The sequence below is a fragment of the Struthio camelus genome, chromosome 17, assembly GCF_040807025.1.
Source record: "Struthio camelus isolate bStrCam1 chromosome 17, bStrCam1.hap1, whole genome shotgun sequence".
Classification (NCBI taxonomy): domain Eukaryota; kingdom Metazoa; phylum Chordata; class Aves; order Struthioniformes; family Struthionidae; genus Struthio; species Struthio camelus.
This window is the reverse complement of record NC_090958.1, coordinates 17,875,803-17,893,646: the sequence shown is the minus strand read 5'-3', so window position 1 is coordinate 17,893,646 and position 17,844 is coordinate 17,875,803. Positions and strand designations below refer to the sequence as shown.

General features: G+C 37.6%; 1 protein-coding gene across 12 annotated transcripts in view; it reads left to right on the top strand.

Moving 5' to 3' along the window:
* CLIP1 (CAP-Gly domain containing linker protein 1) overlaps positions 1–17,844 on the top strand; it is a 77,834-nt gene that overhangs the window by 14,324 nt on the left and 45,666 nt on the right. For all 12 annotated transcript variants that reach the window (XM_068911726.1, XM_068911724.1, XM_068911723.1 and 9 more), the window contains exons 3-5: positions 980–1,548; positions 14,983–15,107; positions 16,244–16,460. In XM_068911726.1, the coding sequence (XP_068767827.1) occupies positions 980–1,548; positions 14,983–15,107; positions 16,244–16,460 (911 nt within the window). The remainder of the gene's footprint in view (positions 1–979; positions 1,549–14,982; positions 15,108–16,243; positions 16,461–17,844) is intronic.

Genomic DNA, 17,844 nt, shown 5'->3' with positions numbered 1-17,844 from the left:
AGGGAAAGTGACTGCCACAATTGCTTGGCGTATTGTCAGTTTTACTGGCTGAGGTATACTTCTGCAAGTACAGTAAACCAGCTTTTTGGTTCCATGTTTCTGCTAAAATAGCAATGTATAAAATCATATACGATATTGTTCTGTTCTAAGAATCATCACAAGTAGTTAAGCAATTATATTCATTGTCAGACATCTGTTCTTAATACACTAACAGAAGTTTGCGAGTAGCAGAGGGTCTTGAAGTCCAGCTTTTCTAAAGCTGTTGTGTAAATATGCATCTCTACTGATGCTCTCAAGAGGAATAAGGACCTTAAAGTATAGTAGTGGAAATCAAGACACCTGAAAGTTGTTGCTGGCTACTTGGATGTGAGCTTTCTGTGGGTTCAAGCTTTTGTGTATATTTAAATCCTTCACTGAAAAAAGTAGCTGTTTTCTCAGTTTTAACAAATGTAACTAGACATTCAGGATGGAGTTTTCAGAGGAACTGAAGAATTTAGGTACCAAAAGTCCCTCATAAATTATTTAGTTTAAACAATTTGGGTTGTGTCAGCCATGGAACGTAATTTTCATTTAGGCTAATCTCGTTGTCCTGTGAGATAACTATTTTGTACGCATACTTGACAATCTTTAGCCTAATTCAGAATTCTACTTTTTCACTGACCTGAAGCAAGCAGTTTTCTTTGAAGAAACTTTTTCATGATTGTGATAAATATGATTGCTTATATTTTGAGGTTTGACTTCTTGGGTTTGGTTAAAATATTGTAAAGATTAGCTTAAATGCATTCAATGTCTCTGTCCTTAGACTTTGAATTACGTATTCCAGAGATTACATTGTTTTCATAGGTAAGAAAACTTGGAATTGTGCTCTTCTAGAAATTACGCCTTTCCATACACTCATTGAATTGAAACAAATTAATGATGCCCAGTGGAATATTAGTGTATTTGATTCTTGTTGCTTTCTCATTGTGCTTGATTCTAGCTCCTGCAGAAAAAGCAGCTTCCAGTGAAAAATCCTCAAGCGCAACCACTGCAGATGCACATGAGGAGTTTGTGGATGATTTCAGAGTTGGGGAGCGCGTTTGGGTCAATGGAAATAAACCTGGCTTTATTCAATTTCTTGGTGAAACTCAGTTTGCTCCAGGACAATGGGCAGGGATTGTTCTAGATGAACCAATCGGTAAGAATGATGGCTCTGTGGCTGGAGTTCGGTATTTCCAGTGTGAACCGTTGAGGGGAATATTTACAAGGCCATCAAAGTTGACAAGAAAAGTGCTGGCGGAAGATGAAGCCAATGGTACACAGACAGTTCATGCTTCTAGAGCTACGTCCCCAACTTCCACATCAGCTGCTAGTGTGGTGTCTTCGTCCCCTGCTGCACTTCCCCCTTCAGGAATTCCACAAAAAACTTCACCGCTTGCTGCTAAGGAGCACTCAACTCCTCAAATTAGCAATCTTTCAAAAACTGCAAGTGAATCTATATCAAATCTCTCTGAAGCAGGATCTGTGAAGAAAGGAGAAAGGGAGCTCAAAATTGGAGATAGAGTTCTGGTAAGGTTTCCCTGCAACTTCTGTGTCTGCTTTTTGATTGATGAATTGTAATTTTGCTAATACTCAAAACTTCTCTTCTTACTAGCCTGGTTCAGGTAGTGTACGTTTTTACTCTAGCTTTCTTTTCATTAACTTTCTCATGTGGAACTGCTCTTCACGTGCCGTTTTGCATACTATAGGGAGATCTTCCCAGTACCAAGATAAAATGATTAGTTTGGCAGTTCTTATTCTACTATATTTTGTCGATGTTTAACAAAACCCTTTGTTCGGTAACAACCTATTTGTAGCTTATCTTTCCCTGACTTTAAGAATGTCATACTAATGGTCATACTAAGTAGAAACTGAGCTATTCAGACAAAAACTTTTTACAGAGTTAACAGTTGAATAACTGATGGTTCCCCTGAGCAGTGACAGGCAGCAACAGAAGTAGTCTCATAATGCCAGTGATCATCCAAGAATTGTGTGTTTTGCTGGTGATGAGCCATGTTACTTGACCGCCCTTCATAAATCCAGAACTACAAATGCTTCTGTTCATGTATCACTTTCACCCTTGTAAAAGGAAGTTCTGTTAGTTTAAACATATTTTTAAAATCTTTGTGTTACTTACCTTTTAGACCAATATAATAGAGCATGAGTCATTTCTGACAACTGATTTGACGTACGTATGCTAGTAAAAGGGGGGAACTTTGCCTTGAACAACCATCCTTTGCTAGAAGAGGCACGAGAAGGCTGAAGATGCGTCATTTAAGTTGTAGTCTTTTAAATAAAACCAGAATAATAGTTGTATGCCCTCCAGATCTACAGTCCCTTTAAACAGAGGTCAGATTTTAGGCTTGAATTACCTGCACGCACCGTAATTAAGCTGAAGAATTGTTTTAGTGTAATTTTGATAAAATTTCCCCCTCCCCCCAGTATAACTTTCAAAATTTCCATTAGGTTAAAACAAGGACAGGAATTAATGTTCTGGCATAGAAAGTCTTTCTGTGGATAACATCAGAACCTTATGCAGAAAGTTTCTTAGATAATATAGTTTGTGTTGTGCTGACCCACTAACTATTGATTCTGCAATGAAGGTGGGTTGATATTTTAATTTTATTTTTAAATTTTTGTTAAGGAAGAATTTGACTGTTTGCTCTTCTGTGTTAAGAGAGCTTAAAACGGGGCCAAAGTGAAGATGATGTGAAGGAGACTGAAGTGAGGGCAGGGTTCAGATCATTGACGAAGTTGAGCTGAGATGTGGAATGGCAATGGGAACGCAGGTTTACTATTTATCCCTGTTTCTCACAGTGGACTTGAGTCGTGTCTTCCCAGTTAGCTGTGTCGTCGTCATCTTTTTTTTAACCACTTGTTTATTTTTTTTCTCAAGGATCTTTGCAACGTCCTCTTTGCATGGGAAAGTTCTGTGATATATTGTGAAGGCATCACTAACTTTCCTGTGTCATCCTAGCACGGATTACAGAAGAAGCATGTCCTAGATGTCATGGTTTGATAGTAGTAAGGTAGCAGGTCCCAAATTCTGTTAGGCAGAATGGATTAAACTTAGTATTACTTCATCCTCCCTACTTCCGCTGTTTGCCTGAAGTTTTCCTGTTGAAACATCAAACTGTAGTTTTTGGGCAATTCCTGTTACAGCGTGACAGTGATGCATATCTGTAATTTATATAAGACTGTAAGTGAGTGTATGCACAAGAAGAGAATCCTGACCATTTAATGTTTATAATCTGCTGTCTTTAGCCCTTTCCAGTTTTTAGTAGATATTCAAATTCTGGTATTAAGAAAAATGAAATTGTTTGCCATACTAATCCTTTCTAATAGATCTCAGACTCTGCTCAGCAGATGTCATGTCTAATAATAATTTATATTTAAATATTTTAAATCTTCAGGTTAGCGCAAATACTGGTGAACTTGGCTGAATAAATCTATTATTTCTTCCCTTCATTGAATTCATGTCCAGCGCTATGGACTGCAGAATTGAACTGTCACTGTTTGCAGAGCCTACAGCTAGCACCAGTTGTTGTGAAAGACTTGTCACTTACTGTAGCTTGCCTAGCTGTTCTGTCTCCATCAATGATACAAATGCAGCTGGACCGCTCCCCAGCATGTCATTTGTTTTACTGCTCTCTGTATAAATAAACTTTTCAGCACTACGTTACACAAGAGGATGAGGGGGTTGATGGGATTTGTACTTCCCATCTCAGCCAGATTTCACCTCCAAGTGACAGTGTAGCATCCCAGCCCTTAGATGCTCTCCAGTTCAACCATGCCTTTGCAAACCTCTAGTGCCTAAATACTGTACGCGTTTTTTATCAGTTCTTGCAGCTTGGACTGATTGCTATTGAATACTGGAGGTATTAGGGATATTTGGGAGGAACAACTGCTCAGAATTGCATCTCAAAAGTGGTGAGCCTCCAGCAGTGTAGAATTGCGGTTCACTGGAACAATGAATTCATGATAGACAGCTGCTCGTTTGGGAGTCTTATTAAAACACTTGAGTGGAGAAATACATCCTCAAGGGCAAATTCATAGATGGGTAAGATGCAGCTCATCAGTTAAGATTACATTTTAGAATGGACTTCAGGTGTGGCTTAACTTTGTTGATCTTTGTGTGTGTGCTTTCTTAAATTGACCTGTTCGGACTTCTTGTTGGCAACTGAATGGTTTTGGATGATACCTTCAACAAAAAAAGGAGAAATTAAACTCTTGAAACTCTTGCAACTCTTGCAGCTTCTTCTCCCCCCCCCCCCCCCCCCAAAAAAAAAAAAAAATCTGGGCTATGAAGAAGCCATTTTGACAAATGTTTAAATGCAGCTAGCAATTCACACCTCACCTCAACTAATTTCTGCATTAGATAACTGTAAATTTGACAAAAGTTTGTTGAACCCGAAATGTTGGGTTCAAATCATTTCAGGCTTGACAAATTGGCATTTCCCGGCAGCCAAGCTTTGTTGGAATATTCTTCAGTTCCTACTGAAACGTTACTACTATTCCTCTATATGAAAGCACTCTGTCACAGCAAGCTACTGCCTCAGGTGCTTATAGCCAGTGGTGCTGGGATGAGGTAATTTGATTAAAGGCTGTATGTGCAAAGAACTCTTGAAGAGATGATTGCTTTAATCATCTACATAGTGCATAGTCTGCATTGTTCCATATGGATAGAAAAACATCTTAAGCTTATTTCCTTATTCCTTTGATCTCTATTGTTTCACTGGTCTATTGTGCACTCAGTTAGAATTACTTAATGCAGCGTGGTGCCGTATGTGGTGTTCCCCAAAACTTCTATGGGGAAATTACTTTGTCTTTAAAAATATATGGAAGCTTTTTTTATTACTATACAGTGTAAATAACAGTTTCTGGTTTATTTGGACACAAAGGAGCCCTAAATAATCTTTTCTTACTTCAGATACCATTGAGAATAATATCAATGACATGCAAACTAAGTGTTTCAGACATCTGTGCAGGTACAGGGCTAGTCCGAGAAATGCCACTGCAAGAACCAGGTAGAACTATGAGGTTGTCACCTATACGTTCTTGCAATACGAGCCTGCCTAGAGTATCTCATGTTAAGGTCGTGCTGAACAATGCAGTAAAAGCAGAGATGAAAAGATGCAAAAGAGAACAACTCTGCATTGGAATATGGGCTTGCTTTTTCAATGGGCATAGGACATCTTTTTCCAAGAGACCCTGCATATAAAGTTTCGTTAATAACAAGACAGGCAGACAGTGCTTCAGGGTATGAGATGTGTCTGCAGATTCCTGTAGATGTTTGCAGAAAAGTAGCTGCAGCAGATTTGCTGCAAAAATTGGCCACAATTTTTTTTTCATTTATTTGTTTGAAGATGACAGATTCCGGGTCACTAAACTGAGATGTAAGCACTGGAAAGATAGTTTCTTGCAGCCACTAATGTCAGGAAGGGAAATATAGCAGTGATGGAGAAATTCAAGTAGCCCTGTTTTCTTAGAACTTCTCTTCCTTGAGATTCTGGAGGAATCAAAACAAATCAAAAGCAAATCAAACTAAAAGTGAAGTGAATACAGACTGATGTGTTGTTCCCCAAAATGGATGGTCCAGGGCAGGAGGAGAGGTCCCTTAGATTTCTGTAGTTTACGCCTCCTCAAAGGCAATTAAGTTAAAACATCAGGCAAGCCCTCTGCTGCCTGGGCAATTTCTGATAAGAAGTATGGCTCCCTTAGATCCTGGTTTATCTAAGCCAAATTCAGTGAGTCCTGTACTTAATTGCCTTATTGACTTAAAGCTGAGCAGTAATTTTCCTTTCAGTAACAAATATTTGGAGAAACTTCTTGCTAGTATATATAAATGTTGAAAATGATAGGAAAGTAAGTTACATATTTAAAAGAACGGTAGGATTTGATATGTAATTCATCAGTCATCTTTTCATATTTATTGCACTGATGTACAGCTTCTACTGAAAAAATAGCTAAACCAAAGGAAAAATTATTAATGCAAAAAGTAGTTCAGATAGCTCTAACTTAATCATAATTTCCATTCTTAACATCTAAAGTATGTTGCAGAATCTGGATATGATTTAGTTGGTATATGCAGAGAGAGAATATTAACTCTGGGCAGCTTGGCCTCATATTTGAGAACTGCTGTGAAGCAGGAAGTGCTAATGGGGAAGTCTGCTCTTCCTTCACTGGGTCCTTCTTTCACTGGGTTAATGACAGAGTGCAACATCTTTAACAGAACTGTAGCTGACTCACCGGCTGAAAATGAGATTGCATTTTGCTGACCTTTTTAATGCTAGTATAAACAAGAATTTTTATGAAAAAACTAACCCCATCCTCTCTTCTCTTCCTCCTTCTCGCTTCGTGTGCCAGTGGAAGTGTTGCTGTGGCTATGTAGTAAACCAGATTGGGGAGAACTGGTCTAGCTGAAAACTAAGTTTAAAAAAACAAATTTGTTTCAAGATAAACCAGTTCATATTTCTTGTTTGTTTGAATTACAGCCAGAGAAATTGTTTGCCCTGCAGCTGCAACCACTCATAATTTCTCCAAAGCCCAGTACAAAGTGGTTTTTGTTTTGTTTTGTTTTATTTTTACCATTAGGATGTCATGTTGAAATAAAAGGGGGGAAACCTGCTTTAAGTGACAAACATTGCACCTACCAAAGGTTAAAGTTGTTTTGAGAATATCATAGGCTGTTTCCTGGAGGGACCAGATACTACTGTATTCAAAAAAAAAAAAAATCTTATCAACCTAAGGGGCCTTAACTTCTCAAGGGATTAAAGTGCTTTCATTCTTTTAACCAGTTACAGCTTCATTACGGTCTGCTAAATCCGATGCTGCTGGAGCTGAGCTGTAAAGCTGTAACTTGGGCCTCCACCCATATGTTCACAAAACGTTACAAAGTAGATTTACAGGCTTCTGCTGTTGTGGCCTTTTTGTTCTCTGTATATGAGTAGTATCCAATTTCCTCTCACTGTGTCTGTTTCGTACTGTCTGTTTTCTTGCAAGTGAGTTCCTTAATAAGTCCTTTAGTGATGTAATAGGCAGAGACTGATAGGAGATTATTGTCAGATTTGTTTCCACCCATGTAACCTATCTTCAAGTGAACATGACGTAAGGCTATGAACTGATTAAATTCCAGGACTCTTAGCAGCAGCAAGGGAAAAAATATTTCATGTATAAAGAGAAGTTTCTCCCTTTAGAAATCATCCTGCATTGTCAAAGTAGCATTTTTATTGTAAACTTTCCATTTTCTAGCTTCTATAACATTCCAAATAGAAAATACACCTCCGGGTTTTTATTCTATTAACAATCTAAATGTTCAGTATTTAACTGTTGAAAAATAAAAATTCATAGGCCTTGTTACACGTAAAGCAGTGCAAAAATGTCTTGTCACAATGCATGTGAGGAATAGAAAAGGAAGAAAGATATGGAAGTTGAGTACCTGTGGTTGTTGTGTGCTCTACTCTGGCTGACCTCTCCTGAGCCTCCTTGGTTGTAATTGTAAATGTATCACTAGGCTTAACTGCTCAATCATACTTTGCCTCATTCTTAAGCTGAGTTGACTGTAAGGTATTTTGACGGCTTTGTCATGTTAAGCCAAGGATAAAAGTGCTTCTTATATTTACATAGGTGTATTTAGACATAGCATTTTAGGTATTGTAGAGTATGATGTAAATAAGGTGGTGAAGTGGTTGCCACAGCATGAAAAATAGATACAAATATATACCTGAATGACACTCTAGAGAGTGTCCAAAGACTTTGTCCATAATTTGCTGATCTTAGTGATTTTCTTTGTGCAAACTGCAGCTTTTTTAAGGTTACATTTAAACATTTTTCAGGACAAATTTTCTATACTTATTTGTTTAGAGATAGATGTTAAATTTATCTTATGATTGCAGGAAGGTGTTGGTTGAGTCTAACTGTGAGTCATTTCATTTTGGCAGCTTCTTGTTTAACTTAAAGTTACATGTGAGATATTGTGATGTAATGGCAATAGTAGTTGATTTCTCACACCCTTTGTTAGTAGTGTTAATAACACGCCAGTTTGAATTTTTCTTGTGTATGTGTGTGGATTCCCTCTCCCCCTTCCCAAGGGATGTGAAGTCCAGGACCATGCTGTACTTGCTTGTTTTGACACAGGATGGACAAAAGAACCATGAAAGGTGAAGAAATCTTCACCTTTACTTTTTAGTGGTAGCAAATTCATGTGTGGCTTTTGCAGTATGGAATTCCTGTTAGAGTTCTTCATATTGTTTCCTTTGTGACAAATGAATTGAGGGTATTAAGTTTCTGACATTTGAGTTATTTCTGTGTTATTTCACGTATGGAGAAACCTCAATAACAGGTTATTTTTAATTACGAATCTTATTTCTTCTGGAAGTGAAGGATTGTGTAATAACATTGTACCTGTAAGTCTCTTATTCCACGTTATCTTTTTTTGCGTACTTTGGCCTTACTTTTGAACTTTTTCAACCAAAATTTTTAAACTAAATTTAACAGAGAAATAGAGTTCATGAAACTTTTAAATACTTATCTTTAAAAAATAGGTAGCCAAATAGAAGTCAGAGAAACTATACCACACGTTTTGAGGAGGGTGCAGCATGACTTTGCAGGCTTCCTCACACCAGAGAATCCAGGTGATCAAGATCTTGTGTAGATACTCTTCTCATTAGTGGAGATTTCTGTGGACACTGTAGCATTTTTATGTAGCAGAGTCACTCAACCATGATATCCAGTGCCATAGGAAAACCAATATTATTAATCCTGCTGTTCACAAAACTGCCGCTTTGAAAAATCTAAGTTATGGAGACGGGTTTTAATTTTAGTAGATAGTCCGAACACTTGATCAGGGCATGACTGGCGGAGTGCTAATACTATGCAGATATTCCTAAAAGGAAATGGGATGACTTGGAAAAGTAGAAGCTAGCTTATCTAGTACCAGGCAGATAAGAAAGGCAAAAACCGATAGGGGAACCAGATGTTGACAAACTGACACATGATAGTGTTATTAAAGAGAACGGTTCTTAAATTTTACTTCCTTCCGTGAAGCGATTGATGTAACGAAGAAAACTCAGAAGATACTTGGTCTTTTTTAAGAATTTTGAATACTGTATGGCAGTATAACTTCAAAATTAGCATTGTGCTTTACTCCTATTAATGTATTTTGGAACTAGGCAATTGATGGCACTTCCCTTATTCCCCCCCACCCCCTCCCACCCCCCAAAAAAGAAAAGGCTGGGTACTGTTGGATATGAGTCACTAACTAGCATGATTTTTCTGTGAACTAATCTGGTAGTAATACTGTTCAGTACTCTGATCGATGCTGTGGAAGTACAAGTCATTTCTGAAGAAGTCTCTGGATGATGAGAATGGAAAATAGCAATATGCGAAGTGCAGTTCACGAGAACCTTTCCTTTCATCCCTAGTAGGCCAAGCTGTTTAAACCAGAATATGTTTGGTTGCGTTCAATTGCAGAGTTTGTCACGAGATTTATGCTCTTATTCTTAAACTTATGAAATGGATAACTGTCTCCCCGAGAGAGTAATGTCTGAAAAATATCCAGGAGTCAAAGGTACTGAATAGGGAGTTCATGGTTTGCTGCTGTGGCCAAAGGACCAATGACATATGTGACTCTAAACAGGAGTTGCTGAGAGGAGTAGGGAGCGTTTTTTGCATTTGAACACAGTACCTTTTTGGTCAGTACTCAAGTGCTGTGTATAGTTATGACCTTAGTTTTTTGAAAAATGTATTGGAAATGCTGGAGAAAATTGAGAACACAGCTTCAAAACAACTCAAGCTAAAGAAAATACCTTGCAAAGAAAGACTTGAACTCAATCTGCTTAATCTATGATGGTGAAGATTACGGGGTGACTTGCTTAAAACATGTACATACTTTCCTACGCACTAAATACCAATTACTGAAGAGCTCTGTAATCTTCTAAATAAAAGAAGAGTCTGTGGGTAGAAACCAAAGTCAAATTTGTTTTGTTTGAAATTTAGATGTTTATAACAATAGGATGATTAACCATGAAAACAAGCTGCCAATGGAAGCATGCTTTCTGATGGATATCAGCTCTGATCTAAAAACATCAAGAGAGACAGCTCAGCTCAATACAGTTACTGGGTACGTTAGAGAAATAACTGGGTGAATTGTGATGTCCTGTCAAATACAGGAGAGCCAGAACTGATGGTTCCTTCTGGCCTTGAATCAGTGAAAGAATCCATTAAATACAACTGTTTTTGCCAACTGGAGATGGCTCACTCAAATTGTGAGAAACAAGAGAAGGAAGATTCTGATTAGTAGGTCCCAGTTATTTTCAAAGATTTTTTTTGTTTATATTTTTCTCCTGATGCTTTTTGGTTTTTTTCAAGTGCTGCATATTATGGGTGCCATAGTTTGAGTGGTTCTGGAGATGCGCCGTCTGTGTAGCAAGCATAGAAACATCCAAGTGACGTTTTTCAAGACGTGCCATAAATTACAGTGCTCAGGCAAAAAGGAAACCAGAGCAATTGTTCTTCACTTCTAACTCTGCTCCTCTGACCCCTCTAGTGAAGACTGAAAAGGACAATCACACCAGTGAAAGTGGTCAGTTCTTTGTGCCACCTGTGTCTGAGTAAGTGATACTGTTTTACTGACCAAGTTTCAGACAGTGGATTTTTCAGAGATTTGTATTTTTTGATGAATATTGTTTAAACAGCAATCTGACTTTTTAGATTATCTCTCTTTCTGGATTGCACTGGGTTTTTTTTTTGTTTCCTACTTCTGCTTATCTTTGGAAATGCAACTCTTTAGAGGTTCTCACACGGCTTGACTTGCTCTTACCGCTGTGCTTTCATCAAGAAGTGTTTGAAGCGTGTGATTGTTTCTGGTTTGCAAACCTGTTTTATTACTTTATTTTACATTGCTGTAGGTTCAGGTAAGCTTAGTTAGAATTTGATAAAATGGAATTTAAACACTCTTCCCGTGTGATAGACATAGCACTATCCAAATTATAAACAAATTTCCTCACCTCACAATGCCCCAATAACCTAACCTAGGTACTCTGGCATATTATTATTTTATGTTGTTCAACTTGAATATATTGTATGATAACTGACCAGAAAAAGATCTGGCAGTTCTCTCCTCTATTATTTAGTGACCTGCCTTAGCAGGAATGAAGGTCATGGAAAACTGTCTTCATGGTAATGATGCCCTATTTTTCCCATGCAGCTTTTAAAAATTAAACAGGGCTTTTTTTATCCTTTCATGATCTACTAGGAAGTAGGTCTTCAGGCAAATACAACTAGTTGTATTTTCTTTTTTTTTACGGTTTTGCAGCAGCTTCTATTACTTGATTCATGTAAATACACTTATTTTTTCCGTGTTAGTATATACAATTTTGTGTTGGCCTAATCACTTCTTAATCTCTTTTTCCCTTTAGAGCGCTATGTGTAAATCTGTATGTAGAACAACTTTTATGCATAGATAAGCCCTTATCATACTGTATTGGGCAGTAGATCCTCAACTTATCCTGTCAAGGGAATAAGTGATTGTTTATTCTGTTAAATGCTTTCAAAGTAGATGTATTGTTACATGCTGAGTACTTAATTGCAACTGGAGATATGTATATCATTTTAGGCAGACCTCTACGAGTGACTAGAAGCCTTCAGTAGATTCAAACATTAGCGATCAATGTTGACCCTGTCTCTAAAACTGGAGATTGAGAAGGCTTTTGCTTAGAACTGAGGAAAATTGCATATATAGCTGCATCCATGTTATGAGCACTTTACTGTCAGTGTACTCAAATTCCTGTTATTGGTAAGGATGCGTCTTTCAGTATGTACAGAAGGCCAGAAATGCAGTAACTGGCTCTTCAAAGAAGCTAGACTAGGTTTGGAAAAAATAGAACTTCTTTGGCATTGTTTATTGCATCTTGTTCTAAAATAAGCCTGGTACCATGGTTACAAGGCTAGTCACGTTGCTGTTTCCCCTGGGGATCTCATGTTGCGCATCCCCATATGTTCTTGGTATATGAATTCCTCTATTTGCTCGTTCCCACCAGGCCTTGGGTTGTAGTCCCATGCAGATCCACTGTGATTGCTGTAGCAGGTCCAGTGGGGACTGGACACTGCCAAAGCTTTTCGTCTAGATTGTCTTCTGGATAGTGATTTTGATGTGATTTCCTCAGAATAAATGTCATACATTCTTTTACCTATATGTGGAAAGTGAGCAGGGCCAAGGTATGAAACGAAAAAGAATGCGTGTTCTGCACCCAAGACTAACCTGCGTTTTACCAGAGCTCCAATAGTTCTTGGCTTATTTATTGTTTCGGTTGGAGGAAATAGCTTGCAACAGTTTTTCCTGTCTCTCTGGGAGTCTTCACATCCAGTTATTCTTTTTTCACTGATATGCTTTGGCTAGATTTATCTTGGATTTATCTCTTACCTTACTTACTTTTCTATGGAAAGTCCCTTTTTTTCCTCCCCTCCTCTCTCTTCTACCTTAACTGACTTATGTTTAAAAAAAAAATCCTCTACAAAATTACTGACAACATAACTCCTTGGCTTAGCTAAACAGTTCTGTTAAAGGAGCTGAGGAATCCCTCTGTGGAAGCGCAAACCTGACTATTGTCTTTGAGGGGATGCTCCTTATCTAGGCTATTGTTGTAGCTTTCCTGCCTGGTTTCTTTACAACCTCCTTTGTTTTTTAACTGTTTATTCGGGCAGACAGCAGCACAAAATTGAAGAGGTAAAGAGTTGTGCATAGAACTAACCAGCCTTTCGTTTCACATAAAGGTATCTTCCACGTTTATTTTAAAAAATGAAGGGTTGGGGGGATGAGGCAGAGGAAAGTCAACCCAGCTAGAAAGTGAATAAAAACAGCTTGGGAGACCTGGCATGGATTGGGGTGTGTGTGTGTGTGTACACACACATACATATTTTTCTTTCATACTGTTCTGATAGATTTTATTTTGATGTTTGTACTTAATGATATTTATCATCTAGAAAAAGTAGGATATGTATGAGGGAGACCAACGTGGACTTCAGGGATAGTTGTTCGTAGGAATTGCAACAGTATTATATTTTCCCTCTTCACTGCTGTACCATACAGGAGCTTTGGTTTCCATATAACTCAATTGAGTTTCTCTCTCTCTCTCTCTTTTTTTTTTCCCTCCTTCCTGCAAGACAGTACCCTTGTTTATTTTTTAAGAAAGCGGAAGTTCCTATTCTCTGCCAAGAACAGTAAATACCAAACATTCTACCAGTTACTATATTAAGCTGAGTCATGATAACTGTAAACTTTGTGTCTTTTTATTCCATAAAAAAGAATAATTTGCTGCAGAATCACCTAAAGCCAGAGGTAAAGGTGGTCTGCAGATCAAAAATTGTTTGAAGGCTGCCTCTGATGAGAGAGGAAAATAGGGCTGCCTTTTAAAATATGAATGAAGGATGTCTCTATTGGCTGACCTCATCTGAGTAATACAAAAAAGGGTTAATTGTTCTTCCCTGTTTTTCTGAGGTTTTAAGGCTGTAGATTAGGAATTTTTCTCATCAGTTGAAGCCTTGAATAGCTAACAGAGCAGTCTGCTCCTCCAGAAGCTATAGCACAAATTCCGTATGGCAGCTACTGCGCACAATCTCAGTATTTGGTGCACAATTAGTGCTTTCATGCAGGGTAACATACTCCATTTCTATATTCCTCACCGTTAGCCTCTATGTGAACGCTTCTCAAATGCATTGTTTTGGATTATCCAGTGTACTCAGGCATGCACCTTAATTTATGGCACAAGAAGCTGCTTGTTCTCTAGTTATCTTAAGAAGTTCCCCCCAGAAATAAAATGTTTAATGTTAGAGTTGTATAAAATCCTAATATACTTTGAAGTACACAAAAAGGAAAATGATAGTTTTTGCATTAAGAGGTTGCGTCTAAGCTTTCTGTCAAGGCTACAAAATACATTCCTCAAAACAAATGTCCTTGGTGAATCCAGGTAACTTCTTAAAGAGGAAGTTTTAATTAATATTTGCTACGTGAGAAGTTCTTAGTGCTAGATGCAGGCTGAACAGATTTTCACACAAATGGGGCACAACATATTGTCATCCTGACCTGCAAGAATCCTGCAGTTCTGGCTTGGGGCCTCTCTTGGCAACTGTTAGTCATACTGAACACCTTTTGCTTCTTCATTTCATTTATTCCTCTCTCCTCTGATAGTTATAAAGAGCTATTGTTGCAGATACTGCAAGCACGTGGAATGTGATCACAATGGCTATAAAGATTTAATAAGTTTGAAAACAAATGATTTCTGATCTTCCATTTAGGAGTGCAAAAAGAGTGAAGAAAAGGGTTAAGAAAATGATTTTTCTCCCTGAAAATTCAAACAGATGTTTGCACTTTGCGAAGATGTGGGTGCAATGCATTATATATAAAGTTCTTTCAAATGCAAGAGAGGTGGATTATGTGGTTTATCTGAATTATCCCTTAGAGAAAATATGGAAGACCTCATTTTTCTCTCTTTCTATTTATTTTACTTTTCCTCATAAAATTAGGGTAAGAAATAAGCAGTTCTTAGAAAACCTTAATTGCTAATAGAAATATATAGTATCTGTAACTCAAATCTTTTGCATTCAGTACACTGTTTATACTGAGTCTTGGCAAACATATTGGTAATCTTATAGCCCTATAAAGTAACCTAAGAGAACTGTAACTCTCAGTCATGGCAAACTTTTCCTGAATGCCAAATCAGAGAGAACTAAATGCTAGGAAAGTGTTTTATTATTATTGTTATTTATTTTGTCCTATAAACAATTTTGTTGTGAAAACCTGTTCAAGGTGTTAAAACAAAACTTAAAGATAGCAGAATATACAACGTGAAATAAAAAATGGTTGCATCATTAATGTGCTTATGAGTATGATTATACTAAATACTTTTTACACTTGATTTTGTATTCATTTGGAGATGCAGTAAAAACTATTGTGTCTTACTGATTCAGGTTGGTGGAACAAAAGCTGGGGTTGTTCGTTTCCTTGGAGAAACTGACTTTGCTAAAGGAGAGTGGTGTGGAGTGGAGCTGGATGAACCTCTAGGAAAGAATGATGGAGCTGTTGCTGGAACAAGGTTAGTCAATCATCAGATAACAGCCGCCTTGAAAATCGTGGATATTTGTGTTTTGTTTTTTTAACTGTGAAAGCTTTCACATCAGAAAGAGTAGTTACACTGTAAACCTGACTGTCTACCTTGGTGGTGGTGGGGGGGAGGATAGGGAGGGAAATCCTTAAACAGTGATTTGAATTTTATGACACCTACATGTCTTTGAAAGTGTGCTTCAACCCCGCGTTCCTGGTATTAGATCTCTCCTCCTCCCACGTGTATTTTATTCATAGGCTGGCAATGGCAAATACAATTTCCTGCTTTTTAAACTTCTGCTGGTTTCTCAGCTTGGAATGAATTATTCTCAGTTAAGAAAATTTCCCTATGTATCTAACAGCAAAACTCAGGGGAAAGTTTTCTGTGTTGCAGGAACTGATGGCAGTTATACCAACATTTCCTAGTCTTTAGGATGGAGCAATAGTATAGATGCTTACTCCAGTAAGTCACGTTTAGAAAGCATAAATCACATCACAATTTAATGTTTCTGTGTTTCGTACTTGTTTGATATCAAGTACAGTTCTTTAACTCGTTAAAAAAATTTATACAAGAATTGTGCCTTAACATAAGTATTCACAATTTGAAATTTCAAGCAGCTTTTGTTTATATATAACCAAATATATGTGTATTTTTATGTGTGTGTGAATATGTGTATATATAACATGTATAATCAGATATATAAATATTTGATTTAAATAAAATCTGATTTTATTTTTAAATCTCTGCTATCACATTTATTGTGGCCAGCTCATCAGAATGTGTTGAAGAGGAAGGATATGCATGTTACAATTTGAATCTGAATGGAATTTTTAGGAAATAGAATTGAGATATCTTGAGCTCAAGAGTTTTCTCCATGTTGAATTTCTAAAGTCTGCTGTGTTATCGCTGTTGTAGCCTCTCAGAATAAAGCCCACTGCCCCCCAAAAATCTATTATTAAAAAAAATTGTTAGGCAGCCTAATACAGGTTATGTTGTCACCAGCTGTTACCTTGTCCTTTAATACTTTTAGACTACTGATCTAGAATTCTTTGTGAAGTTTTGTGAGATCATATGTATGAAAAGGCAGAAGTTAATTTAGTGCTCGTATTTATGTCTCTTTTTTTAAGATATTTTCAGTGTCAGCCGAAATATGGTTTGTTTGCTCCAGTCCACAAAGTTACGAAGATTGGATTCCCCTCAACCACACCAGCTAAAGCAAAGACAACTGTGCGAAAAGTGATTGCAACTCCCTCAGCCCTGAAACGTAGTCCAAGCGCATCTTCCCTGAGCTCTCTCAGTTCTGTGGCATCTTCAGTAAGCAGCAAGCCAAGCCGTACAGGACTAGTAAGCTTCTTTTTCTATTGCATGCTTTACATGCCTAAGCAGGAATCCACATGGCACTTGCCTGTGGTTTACTTGCGTAAATTGAGAACGGAGCAGATCTTGGCTACAATACATGTCTAATTGTGCTTTTTTCCCCCCCATTCAAAGCATGCATAAAGGAAGGAAATCTTAGCTAGCCCTGAAGCGTAGCTCCATACTTGACTATTTAAGCTTACGCAGTTAATTCAGACTAACTTGAGTTATTGTAATAAGAAAGGGGCTTGCGATGCCAACAAAATGAAAAGGCATCAGTGTTGTCTGACTGGAATCTGCATTGTTGTTCTGCATTTTTTTTCCTAGCACTACCTATGTATTATGGGGTTTATGTTGGAGGTATTGATATCCACTAAAGCTTCCCGAAACAAAAAATGAGTTTTATTGAGCAAGAAGTTTCAAATTGTCTAAAATGTAAAACTCCTCCTTTTATCACTAAAAAGATGAGAATTGCTACTTCTGTATTTCTCAGCAGACTCAAGTCTTTGCTGACAAGAAGCCTCTTTCTTTTCCTTTAGATTTGATTTTAATCCTATGAATTCATAAAGATGTTGCAAAGTACAGTTCTCAGATGAATTTTAACATTGTACTAATTCTGTCTAATACACTTACTCTGGATTCTTTTGAAGTTACTCTGCTACAGAGATGTCCTAGTCTTGGGTCACATGCAGTGAAATGGAAGTCTTTTGGGAAAGCCAAAATGAGGGGAAAGAAACTCCTTCATGGCAGTTAAAAGCATAGAAATAATTGTTTTTCCATATTCACGCTAGATTTTTTTTTCTTTTTTGAAACCAGAGTACGTGAATATGTGTAGTTGGAAAGACACCACTTTAGCTCCCACTGAACTGAAACCAGTAAGCTAGCATACTGTTCCATTGACCAGCAGGTGCAGGACTGAGAGGTGACTTAATACAGTCTTTCAAAACTGAAGCAGATTACAAGAGAACAGAGGTCAAGAGCTGGTCAGGAAAACAGGGTTAATACCCTATTGCAACAAGCATATGGGATCTTTATTTGGCACAAAAGGAGGGACTTTGTTACTTAATCTGTTCTGGGAATTGCACTACTAGCTGCACAGTGCCCCCTAGTTTGAAACTGGTGCACTGCTTTAGTACTACCTCAGAGTAATGCCTGCTTGCAGCAGAGTTTTTGGGCTGGCAGACTCTCACTGAAGCATTAATATGCTATGATACTCTCAGCAATAAGAGTTTTACATTGTAAATGCCTGCAATATAATTGCTTATTTTACCTTTGTGTTGTGCCCAATGATGTTTGGATGTTTTGAGACGTAAAATATAATGCTTCTGTAATCCGTTATTTCTGGAGTTAAAATTCCCTCCAGCTCCGTTCT